This window comes from Daphnia pulicaria, chromosome 8 (assembly GCF_021234035.1).
Source record: "Daphnia pulicaria isolate SC F1-1A chromosome 8, SC_F0-13Bv2, whole genome shotgun sequence".
Taxonomy (NCBI): domain Eukaryota; kingdom Metazoa; phylum Arthropoda; class Branchiopoda; order Diplostraca; family Daphniidae; genus Daphnia; species Daphnia pulicaria.
The window spans coordinates 1,581,506-1,606,092 of record NC_060920.1 but is presented as its reverse complement, the minus strand read 5'-3'; the positions used below and the strand labels follow the sequence as shown (position 1 = coordinate 1,606,092).

Here is a 24,587-nt window from a genome sequence, read left to right as displayed (position 1 = left end):
TAAAAAAACAAATATTTTAATTTCTCACGTGAAAAATGCATCCGCCAGAAACCCACCCATGGGTCATCACGATGCATAATATTTGTTCGTAAAATATCCCTGAAGAATAAATAAAAGTAAATTAATCCGAAGCTTCGGACCCTGTTATCGCCTTCCGCACTTGTTATTCAATTATTCTTTCAGCCACGGCAGAAAGACGACAGCTCAAACCGCTCCGAATCGGATGTTTCTTGTCTAACGTATTAAGCTCAAGGAGACAAATCCAGAGCCAACCTGCTTCCTAAGTGTCATGTGCTGATTAGTGTGCAGACAGCAGAATTTTAAGATTTGACCGTCACAACCGAGTTTTTTGTCTAGTCTCGTGCGTCACAATTTTTAAGCTTGACCATTTTATATAACAGCTCTCAAATCGCAGCAACAATCATCTCATCAACTTTGTATTGAACAGATCATTTAAATTTTTTACTAGTTATATAATTATGATTTCCAAACAATTTCCTCGTCGTTTATCGGCACCGCCATCACCATCAATATTTTTCTTGATTATTATCAGAACTTTCAATCATTCATCGTTACATCACGTTTTAATGACCCTCGCAACGGAAAAACAGCACGGACCTACAGGATTGCTGATTATGCGTTACGTTGCGTCCATCACTTGTGAAATTCCCTTTGGCGTGGAGGCCGTTGCCAGGTTTTGCAATTGGATCTAGATGATTTCCTTAAAATCAATTTCCTGGAAAACTTGTTGACTGAAGTGTAAGATCAACAGTCGAAGTTCGCTCCTAATAAAGGATCGATGCGCAGACCATCACCCTACAGGACTGTTTCCATATCAGGAATTTCGACCAATAATTGGTTGTTTCATATTTATAAAAAAGTAACTCATTAGAATTGGTGCATACTCTACACAAATGACCATACAATTACTTAAGCGACGTATATACGTAACAATTATGCAACACCAAAAAATATTTAGAAAAAATAAACATTACCGCATCGTCGCTGGACATTCCATTACATTTCTTTCCTCGGCGACCTCCCGATGCTTATCATTCCCTACAGGGCTTATATCGAATAATAATTTAAAAAAAAATTTCCTTTAGTATGTAAAGTAGTGACAAATTTATTTTACCCCCCCCCCCCCCTAGAATCCAGCATTTAACTTATATTTCACCTTACCCGAGATATTGATTGCTGTGCCGCCTCATTCCGTTGCGGCGGCGTAATAGCTGTAAGGGGTAGTGGTGTAGTAGGTGGGCTCAGTGGTATAGTAAACAGCATCGGCATTGTGGGTCGATGACGTAGTGGCGTATAAAAGGGTCTTAGCGGCGTTGTCACCCGACTTGTACGCGGCAGTGCTGATGGCAACAGGTGGTACTGTGGATGGCGGTACTGTGGGTGGCGGAATTGTTGTGGCCGGCGGAACGGTGGTGGTGGTTGGCCGTTGGCGGTACTGGTGCTGCTGCATATTTGGCGACCGGAACTGCGTATTTGACGGCCGGAAATTTGGCGGGTGCTGCATATTTGACGGCCGGCTGCTGGGGCGCATAGCCCCCTGCTGCCGGCCTAACGTAGGAATAAGTCGAAGGCTGTTTAACACCGTAAACAGCTGGCCGGACTGGCTGTGGTTGAGGCCTGTAGCCGTACGCGTGAGCTTCCACCGAGATGTAAAGACAAGACAACATCAAAAGTCATCTCAATACGACACCTGCAATCAGCAATCAACCACGTAAAGCCGACCATTTTGAAAGGTAATAAATAATTTAACTCACCCATGATTGAAAATATCGACGTTGCAACTGGTGGAAGGATCCTGTCACCTGCACTTTCTCCACACGACTGACACTTCTGCAAATGAGGTAGGAACAATGGCGGCGAATATGGGGAAGAGAAAGAAGCCTAGGGTGATTTAATAATTTTAAAAAAAGATAGCCCTTCCTTTACAAAGAAACGTAAATTCTATTGGCTTATTCGTGCCGCCATACTTTTGTTTTACGTAACGAAACAAAAAATTGGGGGCGTATAAAAGGCAGACCGTCTTCCATTAAATTTATCAGTCCAATACTGTTCAATCACGTACTGTACCAAGATATCTGTTTTGATTTACTCTGTTCCAATTCATTCCGTCATCAATATGAGTAAGTTAGTTTACTTTTTCGTTGCTAGTGATGTTAAATATTTCAATTTTAATCAAGTATTGTTTGTTTGAAAAGTTGTTCTGTTCTGAAATTTTAAATCGTATGCATGTATGTTTTACAGGTCTGTCTGGTTCGATCAAAAACGTGAATAAGATCTTGCTGATTCAATGTCTATTGTGGGCATCCAATGGCGTTTTGGGTGGTATGATGCCTAAAGGTCACATGGGCAGGATGGAGCATAAAGCCAATGAAGCCGGCGAATACTACTACACTCAACCTCAAAGCTACTACCCAACTCCGGCGCCAGAGTACTACACCGAGGCTCCAAAATACTATTCCACTCCGAGCTACTACACTCAGCCGACCCCTTACTACACCACTCCCAGCTACTACACCGAGACTGAGAAATACTACGCTACAAAGGCGCCAGAGTACTACACCACAGCAAGTTACTACACCGAAGCTCACAAGTACTACTCCGCTCCGTCATACTACACTACTACTGTGTCGTATCCCGCCAGCTATCAGAGGGCAGCGCCATCGTATTGATTTCATATTTTCTTGAGAAACCTTTAAATGTTTAGTCATATTTTCTCGTTTCTCTTCACACATTCATTAATTGCCATCGTGAGGCAATTTTTTATTTTTGGTTTTACTGAAATGGATTCCCGGTTCCCGGGCGTACATAACTCGATGGGGTAAAGTGGGGAATTCAAATTTGGATTTAGGAGTCGTACCACAAGACAAAGATGCCATCGGTTTCACTCTCACAACTTTATTGCCGAATGTGAGAATTGGCGTGACTTGCCGGGAGTGTTGCTCAGAGTCGTCTCCGACGGGACGATGTGACGTGGTCGAAAAAAGATGCTGAGCCAGCTGCATATTCGTTTCTGAACGAGATGGAATCAACCAGTACATCACGCCAGACCCCAACACAAAAACACAAAAGAAGAAGCAAATTACTTTAGATCGACCTTGTTACGTTCAGTTCTACTAACACAAATTGATATCAACTAACGAACCTGTCTAGAATGTTACGGGGAGACGAATTTGAACTGCTGCGATGTTGGCGGAACAGAAACGATGGCACCCGAGTTGAATTGCGAGCGACACTTTGAATGTTTTCACTCGACGAATGAGCCGTCGTCTCACCGTCTACAGAATTTTGACAGGTCGTGAAACGACGAAATATTTCATGCCAACCTTGCGTGGCGTGACACGTGCATTTTTCAACACAATCAATGATACCTTTTGTAGTAGTAGTAGTAGTAGCACTGGAAGTAATCGACATGTTGAGATTTGGTTGGCTGTCGGAAGTCGGACGCGTGGTGGACATGGCTGTACCGATGGCTGTAGAAGATAAAATGAGAATGAGCAAACAATAAAACAGCTGCTTCTGCCGACGCACGAAAAGAAAAAACCAGTGAAAATCGATTATTCATTTGTTTTTACTTAAGCAATGGCGGGAAATGGGATCACATTCAAACCACAGGTAAAAAGACTACTGTCAAAATTACCTACTGTGAATCTACGCTTTTAAATAATACAAATTTCGATTGTGATATTAAAAATTTACCGTAAAGTCGTAAACATATCTGGAGGTTTTTTTATAATCAGCAGAGTGTGTAAGACTGAGGTTTGTATTAAGATCTAGCTAAAGGCTAGACAACTTTCTTGACGGAAGACCGACAGGTTTAAATGTTTTTTTAATATAGTTACAAAGGGACTGCATATCGCAAAAAGGAATCGTGCAAAACTTTAGACATATTTATATCATAAGTACATACAAACATACTTGATCTCACTATATTATGCATAGAAAGAAACTGAATGCTTTGAAATGTGTGACTGTGCAAATTTGCGAGGGAATTAACATTGTAATAACGGCATCTATTTCTGGTTATTTCTGAATTTTCGTACGGTGTCTATAGCTTGTCACTTGAATTTGATTAACAAAAAATAATATTTCTTCATTAATATTATTATTCTTTTAGATGATCTTGTTCATTTCAGTTTTTCCCTTCAAAAATTCAACTCAGAGACGGAAATAATTCTTCAAATCCCTGTATCCTTTCATTGATCTAATTTCCAGGGTTTTCTCCAATAAGGAAACTGGATTGAGCGGGTAATGATGGACCGTTCAATAAATCTTCCTGGCGAGAGTCTAATGCGATCGCAGTAGTGTCGGACATCAAATAATCTGTACAGTATCCGCCTTGCGTGATGAGCGGAGAATTTTCGTTGAGTGTGTGATCCCCCTTGATGAATAAAACAAAAATTCATAATTAATCATTGGCCATCAATTGAAAAATCAAATTTCATTCAAAACTCATTGAACCAATTGCTTCTTCTCCGTTGGAAAAGATCAAGACGTGCTCCAAATTGCTGTCACAGTCTGATATCCGCTTGGTTGCGTCACCGCGCTGCGTTCTTTCGAGTACAGTGGTACTACAAGCTGCTTGGTAGAGTATCCGACTGAGGCAGAAATAGACGACGTCAGTGATGGCACGCACCGTGTAGTCGGTGACGAACGTTTGCCCACGCGCTGCGCTGCCAACTCCGCCGTCGGGCGAGACGGCCATCCGCACCGATTGAACGCTGCGTGAAAGTTGAGTAGAAGACGCCGACTCTGTTTCCGTTGGCATGAAATGAATATTGAAGTAATTGAGGCGAAAATAGAATCGGTAAATTAGTTCTATCTACTGACCCATTGCCGACGAGTAGGACGTTAGGGCCTGTGAACCGTAATGACTGAATGGCCCACTCTCAAAAACTAAATTTTCTTTCCCAACTGTCACTTCCACACGTCCTTCAAGGATCAGCACGAAATAGTCGGCTGGTTTTCCCTGAGTAAATGAATTAAAATTAAAAAATAAATAAAAAACGAATAAAAGATTTTTCCCAATAATTTACTTGCTGAAAGATGAGCGTCTCTGCCGGGTGAAACTCTGATTTTTCTTTGTTAACGCGGATAAAGCGAATGATTTGACTCTGTTGCATCAATCGCCGGAGAACGTTGTTTGAGATCAATTCGGTCTTGAAGAGATCAATTGATGAACTAAGAAATTGAAACGCTGCTAGAGCCAATTGCGGGGAGATCTTGCGAGCAGTTTGCTCGTGGTACTGCAGGGCGAAGCCACTGAAATCCTGGAATAGTCTTCCTTTCTCTCGTCGACGTTTGCTGCGGTTGTCCACTGAAAGTGACAGCAACAATGAACAATTATTATCATAAGACTATAGATAAGAGGGTAATCGATAAAATGTCTTACTCCACACGTCCGTTTCGTCGACGATTTCAGCTATAAATATAGACGGAATCAATTACTAAACTTCTCGTACAAAATATTCTAAGACTTGATACCTTGAATTTACTCTTCGATAATGTCTTCAAGCGTGACCAATCCAACAGTTTCGTAAAAAGGATCTCCATCTCATTGGCAGTTGACTCGTTGAACAAATGCCATGTGGCCTTTATGGCCTTCTTTGAATTCTTTAAACATTATGTCCTAAATGTGAATAAAACTGTTAGTTTTTGAGAGATATAACACATTTCCGTTCATACGAGTGTGGTATCTTCGAAGATGAAATTGCACTGATTCTTGTAAAATCTGCACAGCGTTTTCAATGGAATGGCATCCTGCGGATCTACCAGAGCGAGCTCTTTGATAAAAAGTAATCCGATAATGTTATTCCGTTCTACGTCGTAGATGGGTACACGCGAAAATCCTGTTTAGAAAACAAACTTAATATTTTACTTTTTTGGCTTTTAAATCGCATCAGCGAAAAAACAAAACAAAAATGTTTGCACTGCAACGCGAGAGATGTAAAATAAATGGAATCAATTACCTTGATCAATTCTTTTAGCCTTTCTCGGTTGTAATAAGCGCCGAGTTCTTCGCCCAGTATCCGATCCAGTATCAAAGAGATGGGATACGACATTGGGAAGGTGATGAGCATAAAGAACTTTGTTATCCAAACTGTTTGGGCTCCGATGGCAAGTCCGTGACGTGAACAAATGGCCTGCATGTTCCCAAAATTGCAGGCCTCACATCCGCCATTTGCTTGGCACTCGCAAATTGCATTGCTTGGCTCTGAAAATCTGACTGAAAAGTCGCGGCAGGGTATTAATATTTCGGGGCGTCGGTGTAGTAGCTCGGGGCAGCGTTAGTCGTGGTATAAAACTCCGGTGCCTAAGTGGTGTAGCACTTGGGGGCCTTCGGTCGCAACTGGTCGTTGCAGTAGTAACCAACTCGTAAATTGTGTAGTAAGGTGGCGGCACTGCGGTTTGGTATCCGCCATATCCAGGAGACGTCGGTACAGCAGTGTTCGACCCAGCCAACAACGATACAACACCCAGCAGCAGCACGGCGCTATAGTTGACTAAACAATTAATAAATTTTAACATTAATTTTCAATAATAATTAAGTCATATTAGTAAACAGAAAAAATAGGATTGACAAAACTCAATGTGAAAGAGAGAATATTTACCCATAATTACGAACTGGTTACACGATGAGGAATGTAATCGATGACAGATAGTGCAGTGCAATTGTTTCCGTGTCGGAGATCGTCACTCGATTGTTTTCGACCACCTTTTCTCACTCACCTTCACGCAGCTCAAAGCAGAGTTATACTTCGCGGCGGCTTAAGGCGGCGGCGTTGCGGTTTGGTATCCACCATATCCTGGAAACATCGTCGACCCCGCCATCAACGATATACAACACCCAACAGCAGCACGACGCCATAGCAAACTAAGTAATTAATAAATTTAAACATTAAAATTCATTAACAACTAGCATATTAACAAATAGAAACAAGTAGAATTTACACAAAACTAAATATAAACAACAGAATATTTACCCATGATGGCGAAGTGGTAATGCGATGAAGGAAGTTGGTGACAAATACTGTACATCAGTTTTTGCCGTGTCGGAGATTATGCTTCCTCGACTAATTTTCCTGTTTTTTTAAATATTTGCGTACATGGTGATGTAAAAATGAACAACATGTGATGTGTTCTAAATTTATTGGTCCTTGCTAACCTGTTAATTAACAAGTGAAAAATGATGTAAAAGTTAAGAGAAACAGAAAATAGAAATAATTACGATAAACACATTTTTTGAAGCAGCGGATGTGAATAGAATTAAATTGATTCTGTCAGTTATTGGGCATTTGAGGTAATAGTTGCAATTATAAGCCATCACTTTCCTCATTGACATCCAAGATCCAACACAAAAACTTGCTGGTTTCTCAAAAATGTGTTGATGCACTTTTGCCCCAATCCCAACCCAACAGAATTCTATCTTAAGTAATGGCAGTTTGTTTGTGTCCTCTCTACTTAACATAGTCTAAGTAACAAACATAAATCTCATACGACATTCATAAGAAGAGCAAAGCAGTCTTAAGTTTCTCTTTTCTTAACAACCTAAACAGAAAAATATCGCTAGAAGTGGCAGCCAGCAGCCATGACTGAAATCCAGCCATCCCCTTAGTTTTAAAAAGAAAATATTGGGAATATGCCGCCATCTAGCGGAAGATATGTACTAGGCAGCAGACGTCCTACTAATCCGTGGAAAAAGAAAGCAGATGCCCAAGACGCCTGCGAGTTCGCATCCGGATTCCAGAATGAGTCGCTCCTCATATTCATCAGTTTCTATAACCTCGACTCTTCTTCCCTAGTATAAACTTTTAAAACATAATTTTTTTTAAAATAACTACCACAGTGTTTTTGTTTATTTATTTACAATATATTAATACAATATCTTTTTAAAAAATGACCCAGTAAGACGATTGCAATTCATTAAAATATTTTTGGGGAAATTTAAAATCTAGGGACTAGCGGATAAGGTTGAATGCATCCAACTGACTACGAGTGGTCTGGAATCCCGCCTCACTGTTCGCATTTAAATGAGGGACTGTTTTGTTCTTCCAGTTCCATAAACAGGCAAACTTTGAAGGAATTCTGAAGTCTTGAAAAAATCTTAAGTGCTAACTCTGACCAGTCAAGCAAGTATTCCACATTGCCCAAGTCCCTTACCAACAGAAAAACAGTCTGGGTACAACAGCTCATCATGAAGCATAACCCAACGCAGCTGAGAAGACCCGATTGTCAACAGTGTTGGAAGATTCTCTAGAAAATGACGAATCTGGCGAAACTGTCGATACGTTCTCAAAGCTTACTTTTACGGTTTAAAGTTAACCGACCGAAAAAGACGCTCTTCAAGAAAACCAAGCTAGTTTAGGTGAAGGTGATCATAACTAAGTAGTTATTTCAGTAGCCTCTACTCCCGTCTTTTATATTCCACCATTACCCCAAAATTCGGTGATCATAACTAAGAAGTTATGATCACCTTCAACTAAACTAGCTTGCCTTTCTTGAACGGACACAGCTTATGATTCATAAGCTGTCGTTAACGCAGGTTATCAAAGGTGGTGTCCCTGAATCGCTGATTCCTTCCTTCAGGTGTGTCCGCAGTACAATTTATCGTTACCGTCAAAACCGTAAACTACTTGAGACATCAAGAAATTTGGATTTCAACTAAGAAAACAGAGGTACCCTATTTTGAATTATTTTTGTGAGACTTTGTTTGACTCGATCTGTTTTTCCATTTTAGAAGAAAATAATTGAGTTTCAATGGAAGAATTATCTACTAGTCTTGACTCTCCGCATCCAGAATCTTTGAGCTTATCGTGTGAAGAGTCAGTTTATTGGTCGGATCCTGAACAGACGGAGCCTTTGTGTTTGGTGACAAGGAAAAATGATAATATCCCTTCAGATTTACCACAATCGTCAGCACGAAAATTTCGCACTGCAAACATGTGACCACTTCTTTAAAAGCCCTTCGGATAAGTTTTAAGTTCATTTGGTCCAGTGTTTATCCCTCATAATCTAATTGTTTGTTCCAGTAATTTACCACCGAATTATTTGCTTACTAACGTTACTAACCTTATGTTAAGCCAGTCATATGTTTTACAGTTCTGTGCGGCAATATGGATGTCAAGTACCTACGTTTAGTCGATTTACCCATTTTGCTCTTGGCTGTTCTTATTAGCCGAATTTCCCCTTACGTTAATACATTCATGATTCGTGTGATCAAGAGAAATAACATAGCGATGATAATCTTGTTTAGTTCTGAATTAACAGGGATCAATAAAAACGATTTAAAATTAGCCGCGCCATGAAAATATTGATAAATAAGAAGTGGATCGATTTTTGGTTTTTAATATTTTTACGAATCATAATTAAATTTCAAACATTACATATCGTTGTCTTATTCTTTAATAGAAAGTAATATTTATTTTGTAAATTTTAATTGCGGAAATATTTAATTCTTATCTATAACAGGATTCTTACAATTAAAAATAATCAGCTTTATTGATTGTGTGGCATGAAAAAGGGGAGGAGTTATAATCTTGATTCTTTCATCATTACAAAGCAAATCACGCCAGCGGCGCGAATTTTGGGGTAATGGTGGAATATAAAAGACGGGAGTAGAGGCTACTGAAATCAGTCGAGTTCGCCTTTTCGACACGTCAACAGGAGCACTAGTCCATCTGCCATTTACTGTGCCATCAAATTTCATCCTGTTTCCATGGGTATGAATTCTTCATTTATTTTGTTTTACAACTTTTACTTAATTTGAAATGTATTTTTTTCTTAACTTTCAGCAATGTTTTTTTAACTCTTTTAAACATAGTATAGTTTTTGATGTACTAAAATGATTGAAGTGATAACTTTAAAATAATTCTTTTGACACTTTGATTAACTTTACAATTTTTATCATTAGCTAACTTTGCCATTACGCTGCTGCTAGCTGTTGTCTCGATGCTGGCTGGATCTACTACGGGTGGACCGATGGGCTCATCTTCTGCAAGTAGCTATTACCAGACCACAACAACGAAAGAGTACTACACCACCAAGAAAGCTGAATACTACACGACGACTTACGCTGCTCCCAGCTACTACACTGAGGCCCCGAAGTACTACACTACTAAAGCGCCGGAGTACTACACCACGACGTATGCAGCTCCTACCTATTACACCGAGGCCCCGAAGTACTACACCACCAAGGCTCCCGAGTACTACACCACCAAGGCTCCCGAGTACTACACCACGGCTTCTTACTATACCACAAAGGCGCCTGAGTACTATACCACAAAGGCTCCGGAGTATTACACCACAAAGAAGATCGAGTACTACACAACAACCTACGGTGCCCCTAGCTACTACACCGAGGCTCCGAAGTATTACACCACTGAGGCTCCAAAGTATTACACCACGACGTATGCGGCCCCTAGTTATTACACCGAAGCCCCAAAGTACTACACCACCAAGGCCCCCGAGTACTACACTACCAAGAAAGCTGAGTACTACACAACACCGGAGACGTACTACACCACGACCTACGCAGCTCCTAGCTACCACACCGAAGCTCCTAAGTACTACACCACCAAGGCACCTGAATACTACACTGAGGCTCCAAAGTACTACTCGGCTCCAAGCTACAGCACCACAGCGGCTCCTTACTACACCACTGAAGCTGCTAAGTATTACGTAGCCCCAAGTTACTACTCCACTGCTGCTCCGTCTTACTATGTTGAGCCAACTTACTACACCGAGGGTCCGCAATATTACTCAGCTCCTAGCTACTACGAGACCGAAGCACCAAAGTACTACAAAACTGCTGCCCCAAGCTACTACACCGAAGCCTCTAAGTATTATGCTGCCCCGAGCTATTACCAGACTGAAGCGCCCGTTTATTATACTAAAGCTCCCGAGTACTACACCACTATCTCCTACTACACCACAAAAGCCGCCGAGTACTACACAACTGCCCCCTACTACACCACCAAGGCTCCAGAGTACTATTCTACAACCTACGCAGCCCCTAGCTACTACACAGAGGCCCCAAAGTACTACACCACCAAGGCACCCGAATACTACGTAGAGGCCCAGAAGTATTATTCGGCTCCAACCTATACCACTACAGCTGCTCCTTACTACACCACTGAAGCTGCCAAGTATTACATAGCTCGAACTTACTACGCCGCTGCTGCCCCATCCTACTATGATGAGCCAACTTACTACACCGAAGCACCTCAGTACTACGTTGCTCCCAGCTACTACACCGAGGCTCCTAAGTACTACACCACAAAGGCTCCAGAATACTACACTACTGCTGCTTACTACACCACCAAGGCACCCGAGTACTACACAACCCAGGCAACTTACTACACTACGACTTATGCAGCTCCTCCCTACTACACTGAGGCCCCAAAGTACTACACCACCAAAGCAGCTGAGTATTATACAACTGCCTCCTACTACACCACTAAGGCGCCAGAATACTACACCACCAAGAAAGCTGAATACTACACTACTCCAGCACCTTACTACAGCACTACGACCTACGCTGATCCCAGCTACTACACCGAGGCTCCCAAGTATTACACCACTGCTGCTTACTACACCAAGGTTCCCGAGTACTACACCACCAAGGCTCCCGAATATTACACAACCACTTCCTACTACAACACAAAGGCTCCTGAGTACTACACAACCAAGAAAACCGAGTACTACACTGAGGCTCCCAAATATTATTCTGCGCCAGCATACTAGATGTTGTTAATATTTCATGTAAAGAGAATCTATTTATTTATTATTCGTTTCGCTTTAAAAATCAGCGTATTGAAATGACTCAGCTCATTGCATTGTTCACTCAAATGTCATGTGTTGAATTAGTTTTTATTGGTGTTCAATGTTTACGGCATCTTGAGAAATTATTGGAATAGTTTAAAAGCACAATATAAAAGAAATAAAAACTTACGTTTTCTAATACTGTGTTGGAATCTCAATTAGAATTTTCTACTCAAGATTATATCCTCCATTCTTTCCTATAAAGTGTCCAGAACGATTTTGTTAGATTAAGTTAAGACTGAAAAGTTTTGATGTTGCAACTCGCGGAACAGCCTATAGGTTATAAACTTGTAATGTAACTCATCTACTGGAGTAACGTAATATAGCGCCAGAAAGATTTACACGCGCCGTTAGCAGGGGCACGCGTAAGTAAGATAGTGATATGATACGACCGATCAAACTGGCGCAGCAAGACGACGATGCAGTCCAATTCTTTATTTATGCGCCCTCCTTTTGTGCGGTAGTCGTTTTAAGAAAGAAATTTACTGCTTTTGTGACGTAATTTTTCTCAATTCAACATAAGACTTGCTTTGGCTTAGCAATGCCAGCTATTAAACGAAGCATTGCAACAAATTTAATTTATAAGATTTTTTATATAAAACATTAGCACGAAGACAATATTCCAGCAGTTACTTTCTCGTCGATTGTTATTGAAAAAGGTAAGTTTTGTTTTCTTTTATTATTCAAATTTCAATCTCAATACATGTAAACCTTCTTTTATAAATTTGAAAAAGACATTTGAACAGTATAATAAAACCAATTTTGGAAATGAGAATTGATTTAGCTTGGGGTTACCTCTTGGTTGCATTTATTGTCAGCTGTTCCGCTCTTCGGCAACTTGACAGAAATATGGGACATCCAGCGGAGGCGCCAGCCATTGCCAACTCCCGTCGGAACATGTCCAGAATATAGTTACAACTTACAATACAGTTTTCCTGTCTGACGCCTATTACTGTGGGTATGTATAGAGAAAATAAACTTTATAACAATTATTTTTCTTCATAATCAACATAACAAGTGAATTTTTTTAAATCTTAGATATTATCATCAATGCTCCGATGGTGTTCCGATTCGTAAGAAATGTCCTGACGGATTGTACTGGACTGTTGGCACCGACAGCTGTTTTTATCCAACGTGCTATTTCCCAAACCAATCCAATTCAAACTGTCGCAAGGACACACCCTATTAAACAAAAGATTCAAATAGTCTAGTCTGAGTTAGTGTCAAGCTGAACTTTGTTTTTTAATGACTTGAAAACATTTAGATAGAAATAGAATCTAGAAGTCTATTCCATATTTCAGCGGTAATTGATCTGTCAATCCCCGCCCAAAACTGTGTCTTTAATCATTAGATTTTTCTTGCTTATCTCACAAATACACATATACTTCAGCAATCTAACAAGCATACACATTTTTCCGCTTTCTGTATAATCCATAAATCTAATTAAAAATAACGCGTTGATCGTGTTAAGCCTGTGGCCATCTTACAAAATCTTATCGCATATACAATAAAACAATTTGACCAGATGATTCGACAAGCGAAACAGACCAGTTATTATGTCATTAGATTTAATTTCATAAAGTTCTCCACCGTAAGCCACAACGCCAGATGTAAATTTCCAATACATCAAAAGGTCAATGAGAACGAACCAACGGTGACGCCCACAGCCAATTACGTCACTTGCTGCCGCCGCCGAGTTGCTTCTCCAGTTGGCGGATCCTCTTACGCGTTACATCCAGCTGGAGATTCAGTCTTCGCAAATGCAAGCGACAGATGGCGTCGCGGCAACGATGCGATTTCAATCTGTCCTGCGTTTCGAAAACGGCGTCCCGGAATGTCAGCGACTTGCCCATGTTCTATCCAAAAAATAAATCAAAAGAATTCGCAATGAAGGATGAAGAAGAAAGTACGGGCTATATAATCCGGGCAACAACGATGGTGGACTCACAATCGAAATGAGAGATCAGCAAGCGCCGGTCGTCGGTGATGTGAGATGGGGGCGGATGGAGTGAAAGTAAATGTGCCCGAGACAGAGGAGGAGAAAGGCCAGTCCGATGCTCGAGAGGAGCAACAAGAAGGCGGACAGAAATTGCTCGGTTGACAGCGGCTCGGAAAACTGGCACTCCTCCTTGTATGGCTTACAGACGCCGGTTAACCAGAAGCGACGCAAACGATCGACTTCGCCTTTATTCAACGCGGTTAGATTCACTTCAACGTCAATGGACTATCCGCCGGGCGGATTAAGCTTTTTTCCAATTAATATATTTACCGTTTTCAATGTATTTCAGCAGCTTTTCGTTGAAAGGTGCCACATATTTGGAGCCGCGAGGGAAGGCGACACCGTAACCTGTCATGGCGTACTACTCCGCCCGAAAATGGAAATGCCCCAAAATTGGCCGACGTTTATAAAGATCTCTAGCATATATATATCTCTTTGACCTTTTCGAAACCTAATTGTGCGACTTACCCACGAGCCGACGGTTAACAGACGACCTCTTCGTCCTGGGCCACCAAATAGTCTAGCACTGCGCCGTCGTAAAGAAAAGCGTCCAATTCACTGCGCAAATTCGAATTGAGATGAGAAAACAAATTTTTGGAAACACTCCGTATTACACTATAATTTTCCATTTCTGTCAAGCCATTTATTCCTACCCAAACTGGATTTGTGGGTCAAACCAGAAAACGAGATTTCCACATTGAATTGATTTGTTTTGTTCCTTTTACGATTATTGCGTCAAAGGAAACTTAGCTAGCTGTTGTGTCCGAGTACCCATTGTCCATCACACAATGTGTCCTTTTCTTCAGACAACTATTTTATCTATCGAGTCAACATAACTTTCGACGGCAGTATTTTTTTCTCCACCCAGAATGCTCTTACAAAACTATATTATCTGTTATAGTATACTGTACAACGCAATTTTCTCCTAATAGAGTAATTGAAAGCCATTTTGATTTTTCCTTCCATTGTTGAAAATAACACTACCACCCCAAGGAGAACACAAATGGTTGCGATCAATAAAACCAAAAATGGAGTTTCGATCAAAGATCTATTTAGTATACATTTACCCTCGTTTGACAGCTTCGATTCCGGCTCGAATTTCATTGAGATTGCAGTTTCGCATGTGGTAGTGCATCTCCTTGTAGTGCCGGAGAATGGTCGCCTCCGTGTGAGTGTTGGACACGGTGCCAAAGCGGAACGGCGGCTCGTGACTCTTGTGGCTCATCAGCTGTCGGCGCGGACACACACACACAATAGGGGAGCCGATGCAGAAAAAAACCTCTCTCTGAAATTTCCATTCATAAATTCAAAAATACTAATACTCGCGGGTCTTCGACGCAACTCTGGTCGTAGAACTCTTCGCGAGTGATCATAAAGGCCGCCAGATTGGCAGTGTAAATGGCTAGAAACACGACGGCGAATGTGGCCCAGACGTTGGAAATGAATCTGCGTTCCAAGAGATAATAATCCAATATTTGCAAAGTCTTAAGCACACTGTATAAGTGTGTATATGTGGCGCATGCAAATCAGCTTTCAGGTCTCTTTTCAGACCTGAAATAATATAGAAATAATATAGGATTATTTTCTATTTATATGTCTATCAAACCTCGATGTGAACCCCTTCGGACAGTCGATGTTGACAGAAGCCTGGAAAAGGATGGCCCAGACGAGCCAGTAGGTCCGGAAAAGCGAGAAACGCTGATTGGTCGGAACGCATAACTGTGTATAATAGATGTATAGCCGTGTATAGCATCAGCATCACAAGAAATGTCAATATTTTCCAAAGGGTAAGAGAGTCTGACTATAGGCCTACAACGTATAGCGGTATATAATACACGTAACTTTATCCAGAACTAGACACTCACCTGCATGTTATATCCGGACGGAGAGAGCCACTTGAAGAGGAAGATGGCCAGGGCGGCTACTTGAAAGGCAACGACGACGACGAGAAGCCAAGATGCCGTATCGAACGGCTCTGTGTGGCCCAACCGAAAAACAACTCCGAACTATATAAACATAAAATAGGCCTATATACTTTGACATTTACTTTTGGTTGGCGACGATGCACACAGCAGTTATTGTGACCTTTTGGGTTACTGTAGCCTATATGTTATTATATTAGGCCTACCTAGAAATGCAGTTGGCGAAATGATGCCGGTCCTCTTGGCCACCAAAATAGCGATGCCCGTCTCCACGAAAGGAGTTGTGAAATAAGCGACGTGCTCCCGCTCGGCGTTGACTGTCAGAGATGTCATGACCATATCCACTCTGCGATTGGCCAGCGCTCCCATCAGCCCGTACCTCCTTCCATTCTGAGTTTTTGATTTATAGACACGAAGTTATTTTCGGGTTTATACTTCACTCTAAACACAGTGCGTGGTGTAATAGGAAATATCGACTGTACAGGCATCTATAGCATCGTCTACAGCGCTAGTTATTATACGTGTATATTATAAGCTAGACTCTCAGCAATCTAACCATTGAATGGAACTTGTATGTTACCACATGAGTGCCGAACTTTGGGTCGTCCACTCTGATGAGCTCGTAAGTAAACCCGAGATCGTCGCTGAACTTCTCAAGCAGATCGATGCAGAAGCCGGAACAACATTGCGTCACGTTTCGTGCTGGAAACATCCCCGGATCAGTTTCCCTGGAATTCACCATGAAATTTAGATGTTAGATAAGCGCATAACAGATAACGCCCGCCTTCGTTAACAGAAAACCCGACAAAGAAAATGACTCTCGGCCTATATCTCGTTTAGGCAAACTTTCTTTACAATTTGATATTTTGTCCGCCGAATAATATAAGCAGCATTGCTGGATTACGTCAAAGCCAGCAGCAACTTTGTCTAACGTCCGATCTGCCAGTCTGAACTTTTTTTTTAACTTAAACAAATCTAATAAGATCAGATTCTGTGAAGGGTTTATATGTTCTTTTCTGTTATCGCGGTTTTTTTTTTCGTCTTGAGACTTTTTCCGCCAAACATATGCATGTATACGTGATCCGCAAGATTCCAAGACAAAAGCATCTAATAAATGGTTTACGTGGATATCTTTCATTTCCTTTTCCCCGCTCGTGAATAGGAGGAAGAATTTTGGAAACTAGCAATTTACTCTGTATTATATTCAGGATATCTTTTTTAAATTATTATTCGTCTCTTTGAAGAGAAAAATCTATACGGAGAAGAGGCGGAAATAAAGAATATGAAAGCTGAGAAATCATACGGTACTATGGTTGAGGCATAATGCAACTTGTATTCTATGATACACACACCTTTTGAATACAATAATAGCTAGGTTTCTTTCCATTCGAATGTAATCGCTGAAACGTCTCCTGGCATTATTCTAGCGTCAGCTCTTATTATTATTTCCCTTGTTTACCTTTTCCGTTGAAAGAGAGAAATCGCCTACGCGCGTTCTGCCAGGCGAGTGAACTTATATAGGGCAGTCTCTGGTTAACGGCCTAACGGTTTTTGAAGTCAACATTGACCAGACAGTTGACAAAGTAAAGGGGACAAGAGTCTGACCCGTTCAGCGGAACATGGTTGCCAACGCAACAAGGTAGGCCTACTCCATGGCTGACAGGACAGCGACCGCTAACCGGAACAGGCGGCTCCTCCAAAAAGGCAACTTTCAAGTGGAACTTGTCAGGACCGTCTTCAGGTGGTACGTGACTATGACCGGGCCATACGATATCTTGGATATCGAGTCCATCCTTCTTCCACGAGTGCCAATGGCCAATCTTTCTTTTTTTTTTAACAATTAAACACCAAACAACAAAAAAGCAAATAATTAATGTCATAAATCTGATTAAGCAAAAAAGCCGACGGATTATAGGCCTACTTGTCTCCATATAGAAGTTCTCTACCAGATCCACCGCTATTACTCGGTTGTAAATTGACAATCGTCAGCTCGACCGAACTGCGGGTCCCGTCAGCGTCGAATTCCATCGACGGCCTGCCAGGATCGACATCAATCCGCACATTTTGAAGATATCTTTGAAAAAATGAATGAAAAAGGGGGAGAATATGGTTATCGAGAAAATACTACCCACGCTCCTGAATTCAAATAACACACCATCCTAAGGCTATGTAATAATAATAGCTACAGCCGGCCCCCTTTTTTTTATTCCATTGCGTTTTGCCGCTTGCTTTCCCGAAAGGAATTCCGCGCAATAACATAATACTATAGGCGAATCCCTGACTGGCACAGCAGGAAAGCAAAGAACTTTGCTCTTTCCCAAGTATTTTGTTTTTCCTTTTTTCTTATTTTCTCTCAATGGTCTAAAAAGTAAAACTGCCTTATGTCTGGCCGACCCCTAGCTCTCTGTATGCTGTGGTATTTTTAAATGCAATTTTATTTCAAGTTAAAGCATTGATGCTTCTATAACGGTTGAAAAACTTGCCCATCACAAAGGCTCAGAGATAATCTTATTGTGTGTATCGGGCTATCGGCCACTATCGGCCACAGTACTCGGCTTAGGACATATAAGGATCTATAGCGCACCTGATAACAAAAGTTAAAGTTGATTATTCGAGCACTCGTCCATTATTTCGGGAAATTTGACTCTTTCTTTTTCTATGGCCCGGTACAATAGTAATGAGCCTGCAGGCTCATACGACGACAACATGGCGCTGTTGTCGGAGCAACAGAAAAAAAAATACAGGGAATAATACGATCAACTTTCATTAGACTCCATTTTCGGTGTTTATGGCACTGAAAATTAAAAGCAACTATAAACTCGTATAGATATCTGAAATGAATTTTGCGCCGATAGCGAAAAATCTACAACGACGACAAGGACTCACTTGAAGAGCTGCTCGCCTTGAGCCCAACGAGATGACGTGGATGTCGAGTCTTCACTGGAAACCTTGGGGCTGAGCAGGGTCGATGCATTCGACTCGCGGTGAAAGCCCTCCACTGCATTGACAAAAACTTTGAGAACAGTTGATATGCTCTTGGTCAGCTGGTTGTCCGTCCTCTCGAAATGAACACCTGCACAAATCAAATGTATAGTGTCCCTAACTGTTCTCATTATGCACGCAGCCAGCCGGGGGGTAGACTCCGCAGAGATCCCTTATAAGGTCCCAATCCCGGATGATATTTTGAACGAAAGGAGAGATGACAATGAATGAAACAAAGGGAAACAAAATAAATTGGACGCTGCTGCTGCCGTCTTACTCTTACATAGCAAAGAACTCAAGGGCCGAGCGTACACGACGCCCAGCCAGCGAGTAGTAATATTGGATGTGTCAACAGCTATGCAGCTTCGACAAATGGTGAATGTCAAGTATGAATAGTTGCCAGTTGACTAAATTCCGAAATTATAGTCAATAATATGTGTCCGCTTCTCGATTCGCTTCCGGAAATCTCATTTTCTTACACGAGAAGAAGATGAGAAAGCAATTAAATTAGCTCCTAACTTGCATGATTACATTCGTCGCTTTCAGTCTAGTTGCACGTTTTCTGTACAGAGTGGAACCCAAAAGCGGTTTTCTGCCCAGACGTTAATTTATCTCCTCACGTTTGAATATTCTCTCCCCCCCTGTGTCGCTGCACATTGAGTTGTCGTCGTCGCACCGACAGCTTTAATTAATTCCCATCGCTTCTTCTTCCTTCATCCCCTCCCTTTTTTTTGGTAATTGATGAAAAGGTGAGCGATGCTGCTCGTGTAATACCGGGATCACCAAACGCAGACCGATTGCCCATTTAGAATTGCCTATTCACTCTTTGGCGGCCGCTGGGAGTCGTTTTGGCGGCCGGTACGCGTATATTCCGCCCCAGGCGTCTATTTTTGCAGCGCGTTCTAGACGGAAGACAAATGCGCATTCATAATTTTTAAATCGTCCCCGCTGGAAGCGAAAGTATCCATGAGGCAGGAATGATAGGAAGATTCCGAGTCTAAAATCATGAGCCTGGCTGTGGGTGTGTCTCCATATGATGCCGAGACACAAAAAAAGGGTGGATGGGAGGTTATATGATTCAAGGCGCTTATCATGGAGCTGCCAGCTGGAATGCACACTTCATTTCCTCGTTAGTCATTTCTTCTTTTTCAAAAGCTGATTTCATTGAGCTATAACCGTTGGCTCCTGTAATGGATCCTTAATGTTGATGCGACTCGACTCTTGACTCACTGCTGACAGCACACGGGAAAAAGAAAAACGAAAACGAATCTGTATTGATGAACATGTTGAGTGGTGGGTCCTCTACACGAATGCTGATGATCTCCTCGTAAATCTTGTTACATTCTTCGCAATTCTCCAACGTGAAGCGAAAGATGGGAATGGAACAGACAATCGCGCCGGAATGCTGGACACTCCGGCGAGCCTCTTTCTCTATTATCCAGCCGTAATAACCGGATCGAATAGAGAGACTGCTGTATATTATTATTCTGGTCATTCTTTACACTAGACTGAGTTTTTTTTTCTGAATTCCCATTCAAAGTCGGCATCTTTCGGCTCGTTTCAAGCTCAGCAAGCATTCCACGAAGGGCCGCTACGGCCGCCGCCAACCCCTCACAGCAGAGTAGTAATCGAAATATTTCTTTTACGATGCGAGAATGTCCTTATGTATTTCAGAACACCTTATTTATATACTACGCCCTTCGTGTCTGATTGTCTGTCCCTCCCAAGTATAACGGGGCGAATGTGCGGTTGCAAGGCTGTCCCCTTTATACGACTCCCGAAGGAGAGAGTTCGATCGCTCCTATAGACGACTACGTCACTCACCCACTCTCAAACTCGTCAGTCTAGATGGCCATCTCTTTTTGCTCACGCTTTTAGTTGGGGGGGGGGGGGGGGGACGAAAAATAAAATAAAAATAGGCTATATCGAGAAAAATGAGAAGGAGGATCGAATCCGGCAAAGTGTCGCCTCTCCCTTTTCTCGGTAATATTTACATATAAACACGAAATCCACCCTTTTGTGAATATACATCAAGTGCCACTCTTGATAGATTACCCGGAAAAGGGCTGACAGCAACGTGATAGCCGGTGATAGCAAGATGATGACACGTATGCTGATATATAGAGCGATGGTGATGATTTCGATACACATTTTTGTATTTGTATCGCTGTGATGACGCACACGTCGAAAGGGATCGCTGGCGATGGATGAGAAAAGGAAGTTAAACACGTCACGGATGGCATGGCGTCGATTCGAGACAAATTTTGATTGGAGTTTTTTGTCGGATCACCAGTGTTAGAAATCAAAAGTCCAGCTTCCGGATCTATAGCAGATCGTTCGTGTCCCAAAGGATCAACTTTCTCCTCCCATAAAGGCCTATACAGGAACTAGCCAAACGTATTGATTGGTTAGCTGCACTAGTGTACGACAAATGGACATACGAATGCTGGCCGAGAGTGTCTTTTATTTTTGCTTTGTGAAAAAAGAAAAAGGAAAGAAATATATAAAAGCAATGGAAAATATAAGCAGTCGAGCTTAAAAAAGAAACGCTCGGTTCGTTCAGCTGGAACGAATCCGACTCTGCGAGATATCGTCGGTTGTTTCTTTGTCTTTTTGTTTGGTTTGCCTCTTTTCCATCTGATGAGAAATGACTCGGCGGGATAACTGGGCCTACAGGGAACAATTGGTAGGATAGTGCCGTCGACCGGTGTACCGTTCATTGGTCCATTTTCATATACTTTAAAGTGGGTTGCGGTAACCGTAATTCGATTGATACATCCAAACCTCCGGCCTCCCCCTCCGGCGAAAGCTTTGGTTGGTCGCAGTCGCATGTTTTGTGATGCAGGATTGTATAGTATACCCCAGACGTGACAAAAGTCAGCATTAAAAAAAATCGCATAATAAAACAACAAAGTATCAGCGAATCAGCGTCCTTTTTTGGGGGGGATGAAAGGATCAGTCAGGATTCACCAAGCTTGTGATTATCATTTTAAGACACGAACTCAAATGGAAGAAGTTTTATTAGGAATTCTTTTTTTTCTTTGCCAACTCTCATGTTAAACTTTGAGTTTTCGCGGGGTTGGCGGATGCTTCGGTGGCGAAGAACTAATTTTTTTCTTATAAGCTTTCGGTTGCTTTTCATCGTTAACTTTCAGCATCTTGATGAAAACACCTTTCCGGGAGAAAAGCGGGAACGCCTTGTGTGACTGGATCCTTTCACACCGTTGATTGATTTTTGCACTGCCGCTTTCATCATTTGAGACGTTTTCATTAGAAAATGTCGGTAAAGCTTTTTATACGTTTACAGGCTGAAAAAACAAAATTTTGTTGGAGTTGTTTTCTTTTTCACATGTAAGAATCAATACTGCCAGCAGCTGGAATGTGTTAGTACGGTGCGCAACTTTGCCTTTAGGGAGTTAAATATAAAAGGCTTGCGGTGTTGTTGATTTACACGTCGTATTTACAGCCATCAACCGTTTTTATTACACCGTGGTGGGTGTATCAAGAACAAAGGGGATACAGATCTCCCATTCGCACTCAATAATAGACTTAAAAAAAAACAGTCCACCAAGTTCTCAATTATGTAACCAGTTTTCTCTTTAAGAAAAAAAAAAAAAATAGGAAACACCGTCTGCGCTATTAGCTTTCTTCATTATTGCAGCATCCTTATTTCCTGTTTGTTTCCTTTCATCTTTGGCAGCACCACGTTCGTTATTAGTTTGTTACCTCCTTTTTTGACCAGTCTATCTAGGTGTTTGAGGATACATGTACCGGTAACGATTTGATCCTATCTTGTCCAATTACTTTCCCATGTGTACACATACTTATAAACCGTGTAGAGTGCGTGTCATTGACACGACAATCTAACAAGACATGAATGTGTTTGTCGCAGTGTTTGCGCCCACACACACACGGGGCGACGACAAAGTAGTAGCGCATCTCTCGGCCTATGTATAAATGAGTCTAAGACGATGTTTTCTGTGAGCGCGCGCGTCTAGCGCATTGATGAATTCGGTCCCTGGTGAGAAATTCGTTCCCCCACTTGTGCATGGTGTCTCGAGATCGCCTGCACTTTATAGTTACTTTGCCCAGCACTTCTCCTCTTTTCTTTTTCCTCCCTGTTTGCAAGGATGCGATGCGGAAAATTGATTGAACCACTGCGCTGTTCTTATACACACAGTCGAGCTTTCCCTCCTCCCTGTACACTTCTTTTTTTGCTGTTGGGGGATTCCACATTATCCAGCGTGTATTTTTTTACTGTTCCCATTCATCTTTGAGCAACAGCAAACTCATTATTATGTACGTGTAAACCGTGGCGGGTCTTGACATTCGGCTTCTTCGTAATTGACGGAATAAATGAGACGGCCCATGTATATACTAGATCTTTTTTCCTCCCCTTCTTTTCTGGGTTTGACGAATTTAGATGCGCGCTGGTGGGTTGGTTGGTTCAAAGATATTCCTTACCTGTGGGACTCGGGTTCACATTGAGCATGTCCGTGTGGATATCAGATACTTGGAATCGGTACGAATTGATGAAGCTGAGATCTTGTTTCCCCAAACTGTTCATTGCTGCCTGGACGGCTTTGCTGTACTCCCGGACTGTTCAAGAATTCGAAGTCGAAAGGCTTCTGACCATTAGACCACCGTTGATTTGATGGCCAAGGGGGAAACATGGCGGCGTATGGTATGGCCCAGGTATACCCCTCTTTCACTCACCCCTCTCCCAGGGATGCGCGCAGTCCCCTCCGCTCGACCCCCCTTTAGGTCGGCTTGGGCAGCGCGTCAGCTCCGTAAAACTCTAAACTTTGAACGCGTTTTACGGGCACTCCCGCTCATTTGCACACCCTATATTAAAAATGATCAGCGCAAAAAGATCGCTATGTTAATCGTTTTTCGATAGCCGAAAACTTGTCTTGCTAGGGAACAGCCTGTTTTGTTAATAATGCTTTGACTTAGCAATAAAACCCATAAATAATGCACATCAATGGATTAGCCTTGAAATTCTGCGTCGATTGATCTATAGACATTATGAAAAACGAAAAATGTGTTTTTTTTTTTAATTTGTTGTCCCAATACGCTGTTCCAAAATTCACAGTTTTCTTCCCTTTCCTGGTAACGAAATATTTCGAAAAATACTCAAAGTATCGAGATAACCTTATGTCTTATTGTAGAACGCTTTATTTTCTATCTTTTGGTATAATTATTGGCAGTGGCCTAGAGTGGCACGGAATCTCCAATCTAATCAAACTTAACGCCATTCGATAGAGCTCGTTAAGCCGATTCGAATGGTGTATGGGAAAGTTTGTGCAAATGAACGCATCCCTGAGTAAATCGACTTTAAAGTTTTTGATTTACCGGGCTTCCGTAGCGTCCTTGGCCGCCCCTTTGCGCACCCCTGAGCCCACCCCTCGTCCCTTGAGGGATCACCCCTATTTTATTTCGCCGTACCTGAGTGCCTTTTTTTCGAAAAATTTTTGCCAGCCACCGGACCCGAACTCGGCACATGCTTGCTCAACATGTACCACCAGTCGGATACTATAACCACTACACCATATGTGTAGTGGTTATTCGTCCTCTTTGTCCCAATTCTTATTATCGTTGGCCGTGTCCCATATAGTTTTTTTTTTTACCTTATATCAATTAACGGTGTGAATATCTGCCATAAGATACCGTGTAAACAATGGTGGTTGCAACCGATAGATTTATTACATGGGGGGTTATGCTATATGTATTCACTCGAATATGGTTGGTCGAAATACATTGATATGTGTTGATATGGTGTAAGATTTAACAATTGAATGCAATAAAAAGATTGTGAGATGACTTTGAGAGCATGGACAGAGGTG

At 41.8% G+C, this 24,587-nt stretch overlaps 5 protein-coding genes and 1 long non-coding RNA gene across 8 annotated transcripts in view; 2 read left to right on the top strand and 4 right to left on the bottom strand.

Annotated features, from left to right (window-relative positions):
- LOC124312357 (collagen alpha-1(I) chain-like) overlaps nucleotides 1-24,587 on the top strand; it is a 1,404,094-nt gene that overhangs the window by 454,116 nt on the left and 925,391 nt on the right. The gene's annotated exons all lie outside the window — the stretch shown is intronic.
- Nucleotides 422-23,308, bottom strand: LOC124310711 (glutamate receptor ionotropic, NMDA 2D-like). The gene is given in 19 exon segments (XM_046774667.1): nucleotides 422-824; nucleotides 996-1,067; nucleotides 1,183-1,194; nucleotides 13,519-13,694; nucleotides 13,787-14,022; nucleotides 14,108-14,198; nucleotides 14,306-14,331; nucleotides 14,334-14,395; nucleotides 14,905-15,065; nucleotides 15,160-15,283; nucleotides 15,444-15,556; nucleotides 15,703-15,812; nucleotides 15,966-16,149; nucleotides 16,340-16,461; nucleotides 16,786-16,807; nucleotides 17,379-17,583; nucleotides 17,681-17,833; nucleotides 18,646-18,832; nucleotides 23,206-23,308. Coding segments are annotated over 19 exon segments (2,172 nt in total). The 3' UTR covers nucleotides 422-811.
- On the top strand, nucleotides 2,032-2,730 carry LOC124312501 (extensin-2-like). Its single transcript, XM_046777032.1, has 2 exons — nucleotides 2,032-2,141; nucleotides 2,263-2,730. Exons 1-2 carry the CDS (start codon nucleotides 2,138-2,140, stop codon nucleotides 2,688-2,690), a joined length of 432 nt encoding a protein of 143 aa, XP_046632988.1. The 5' UTR covers nucleotides 2,032-2,137; the 3' UTR covers nucleotides 2,691-2,730.
- On the bottom strand, nucleotides 2,708-3,680 carry LOC124312473. Of its 2 annotated transcripts, XM_046777000.1 has the most exons (3): nucleotides 3,390-3,670; nucleotides 3,164-3,296; nucleotides 2,708-3,051 (listed from the first exon to the last, which is right to left on the bottom strand). In XM_046777000.1, exons 1-3 carry the CDS (start codon nucleotides 3,475-3,477, stop codon nucleotides 2,757-2,759), a joined length of 516 nt encoding a protein of 171 aa, XP_046632956.1. In that variant the 5' UTR covers nucleotides 3,478-3,670; the 3' UTR covers nucleotides 2,708-2,756. The 2 variants fall into 2 exon arrangements, with proteins under 2 accessions (XP_046632956.1, XP_046632955.1); XM_046776999.1 differs by having other exon boundaries at nucleotides 3,164-3,680.
- LOC124312432 (unextended protein-like) lies at nucleotides 3,888-7,104 on the bottom strand. 2 transcript variants are annotated; one of them, XM_046776941.1, is made up of 10 exons: nucleotides 7,002-7,104; nucleotides 6,630-6,892; nucleotides 5,988-6,521; nucleotides 5,704-5,867; nucleotides 5,503-5,647; nucleotides 5,411-5,440; nucleotides 5,055-5,335; nucleotides 4,849-4,987; nucleotides 4,475-4,770; nucleotides 3,888-4,399 (listed from the first exon to the last, which is right to left on the bottom strand). In XM_046776941.1, coding segments are annotated over exons 6-10 (894 nt in total). In that variant the 5' UTR covers nucleotides 5,412-5,440; nucleotides 5,503-5,647; nucleotides 5,704-5,867; nucleotides 5,988-6,521; nucleotides 6,630-6,892; nucleotides 7,002-7,104; the 3' UTR covers nucleotides 3,888-4,222. The 2 variants fall into 2 exon arrangements, with proteins under 2 accessions (XP_046632897.1, XP_046632898.1); XM_046776942.1 differs by lacking the exon at nucleotides 7,002-7,104 and having other exon boundaries at nucleotides 6,748-6,765.
- On the bottom strand, nucleotides 7,112-7,607 carry LOC124312564. Its single transcript, XR_006910557.1, has 2 exons — nucleotides 7,247-7,607; nucleotides 7,112-7,183 (listed from the first exon to the last, which is right to left on the bottom strand). It is a non-coding gene; the product is annotated as an uncharacterized LOC124312564 (long non-coding RNA).

Excerpts from the sequence above, each read along its gene's own strand:
- LOC124312432 (XM_046776941.1), bottom strand. Across the intron at positions 4,988-5,054 it reads AGACGCTCATCTTTCAGCAA|GGAAAACCAGCCGACTATTT; the intron begins GTAAATTATTGG and ends TCATTTACTCAG. Across the intron at positions 4,400-4,474 it reads GAGAAGAAGCAATTGGTTCA|GGGGATCACACACTCAACGA; the intron begins ATGAGTTTTGAA and ends TTATTCATCAAG.
- LOC124312473 (XM_046776999.1), bottom strand. The coding sequence starts at position 3,477 with ATGTCCACCACGCGTCCGACTTCCGACAGCCAACCAAATCTCAACATG. Across the intron at positions 3,052-3,163 it reads CCCCGTAACATTCTAGACAG|GTTGATTCCATCTCGTTCAG; the intron begins GTTCGTTAGTTG and ends CGTGATGTACTG.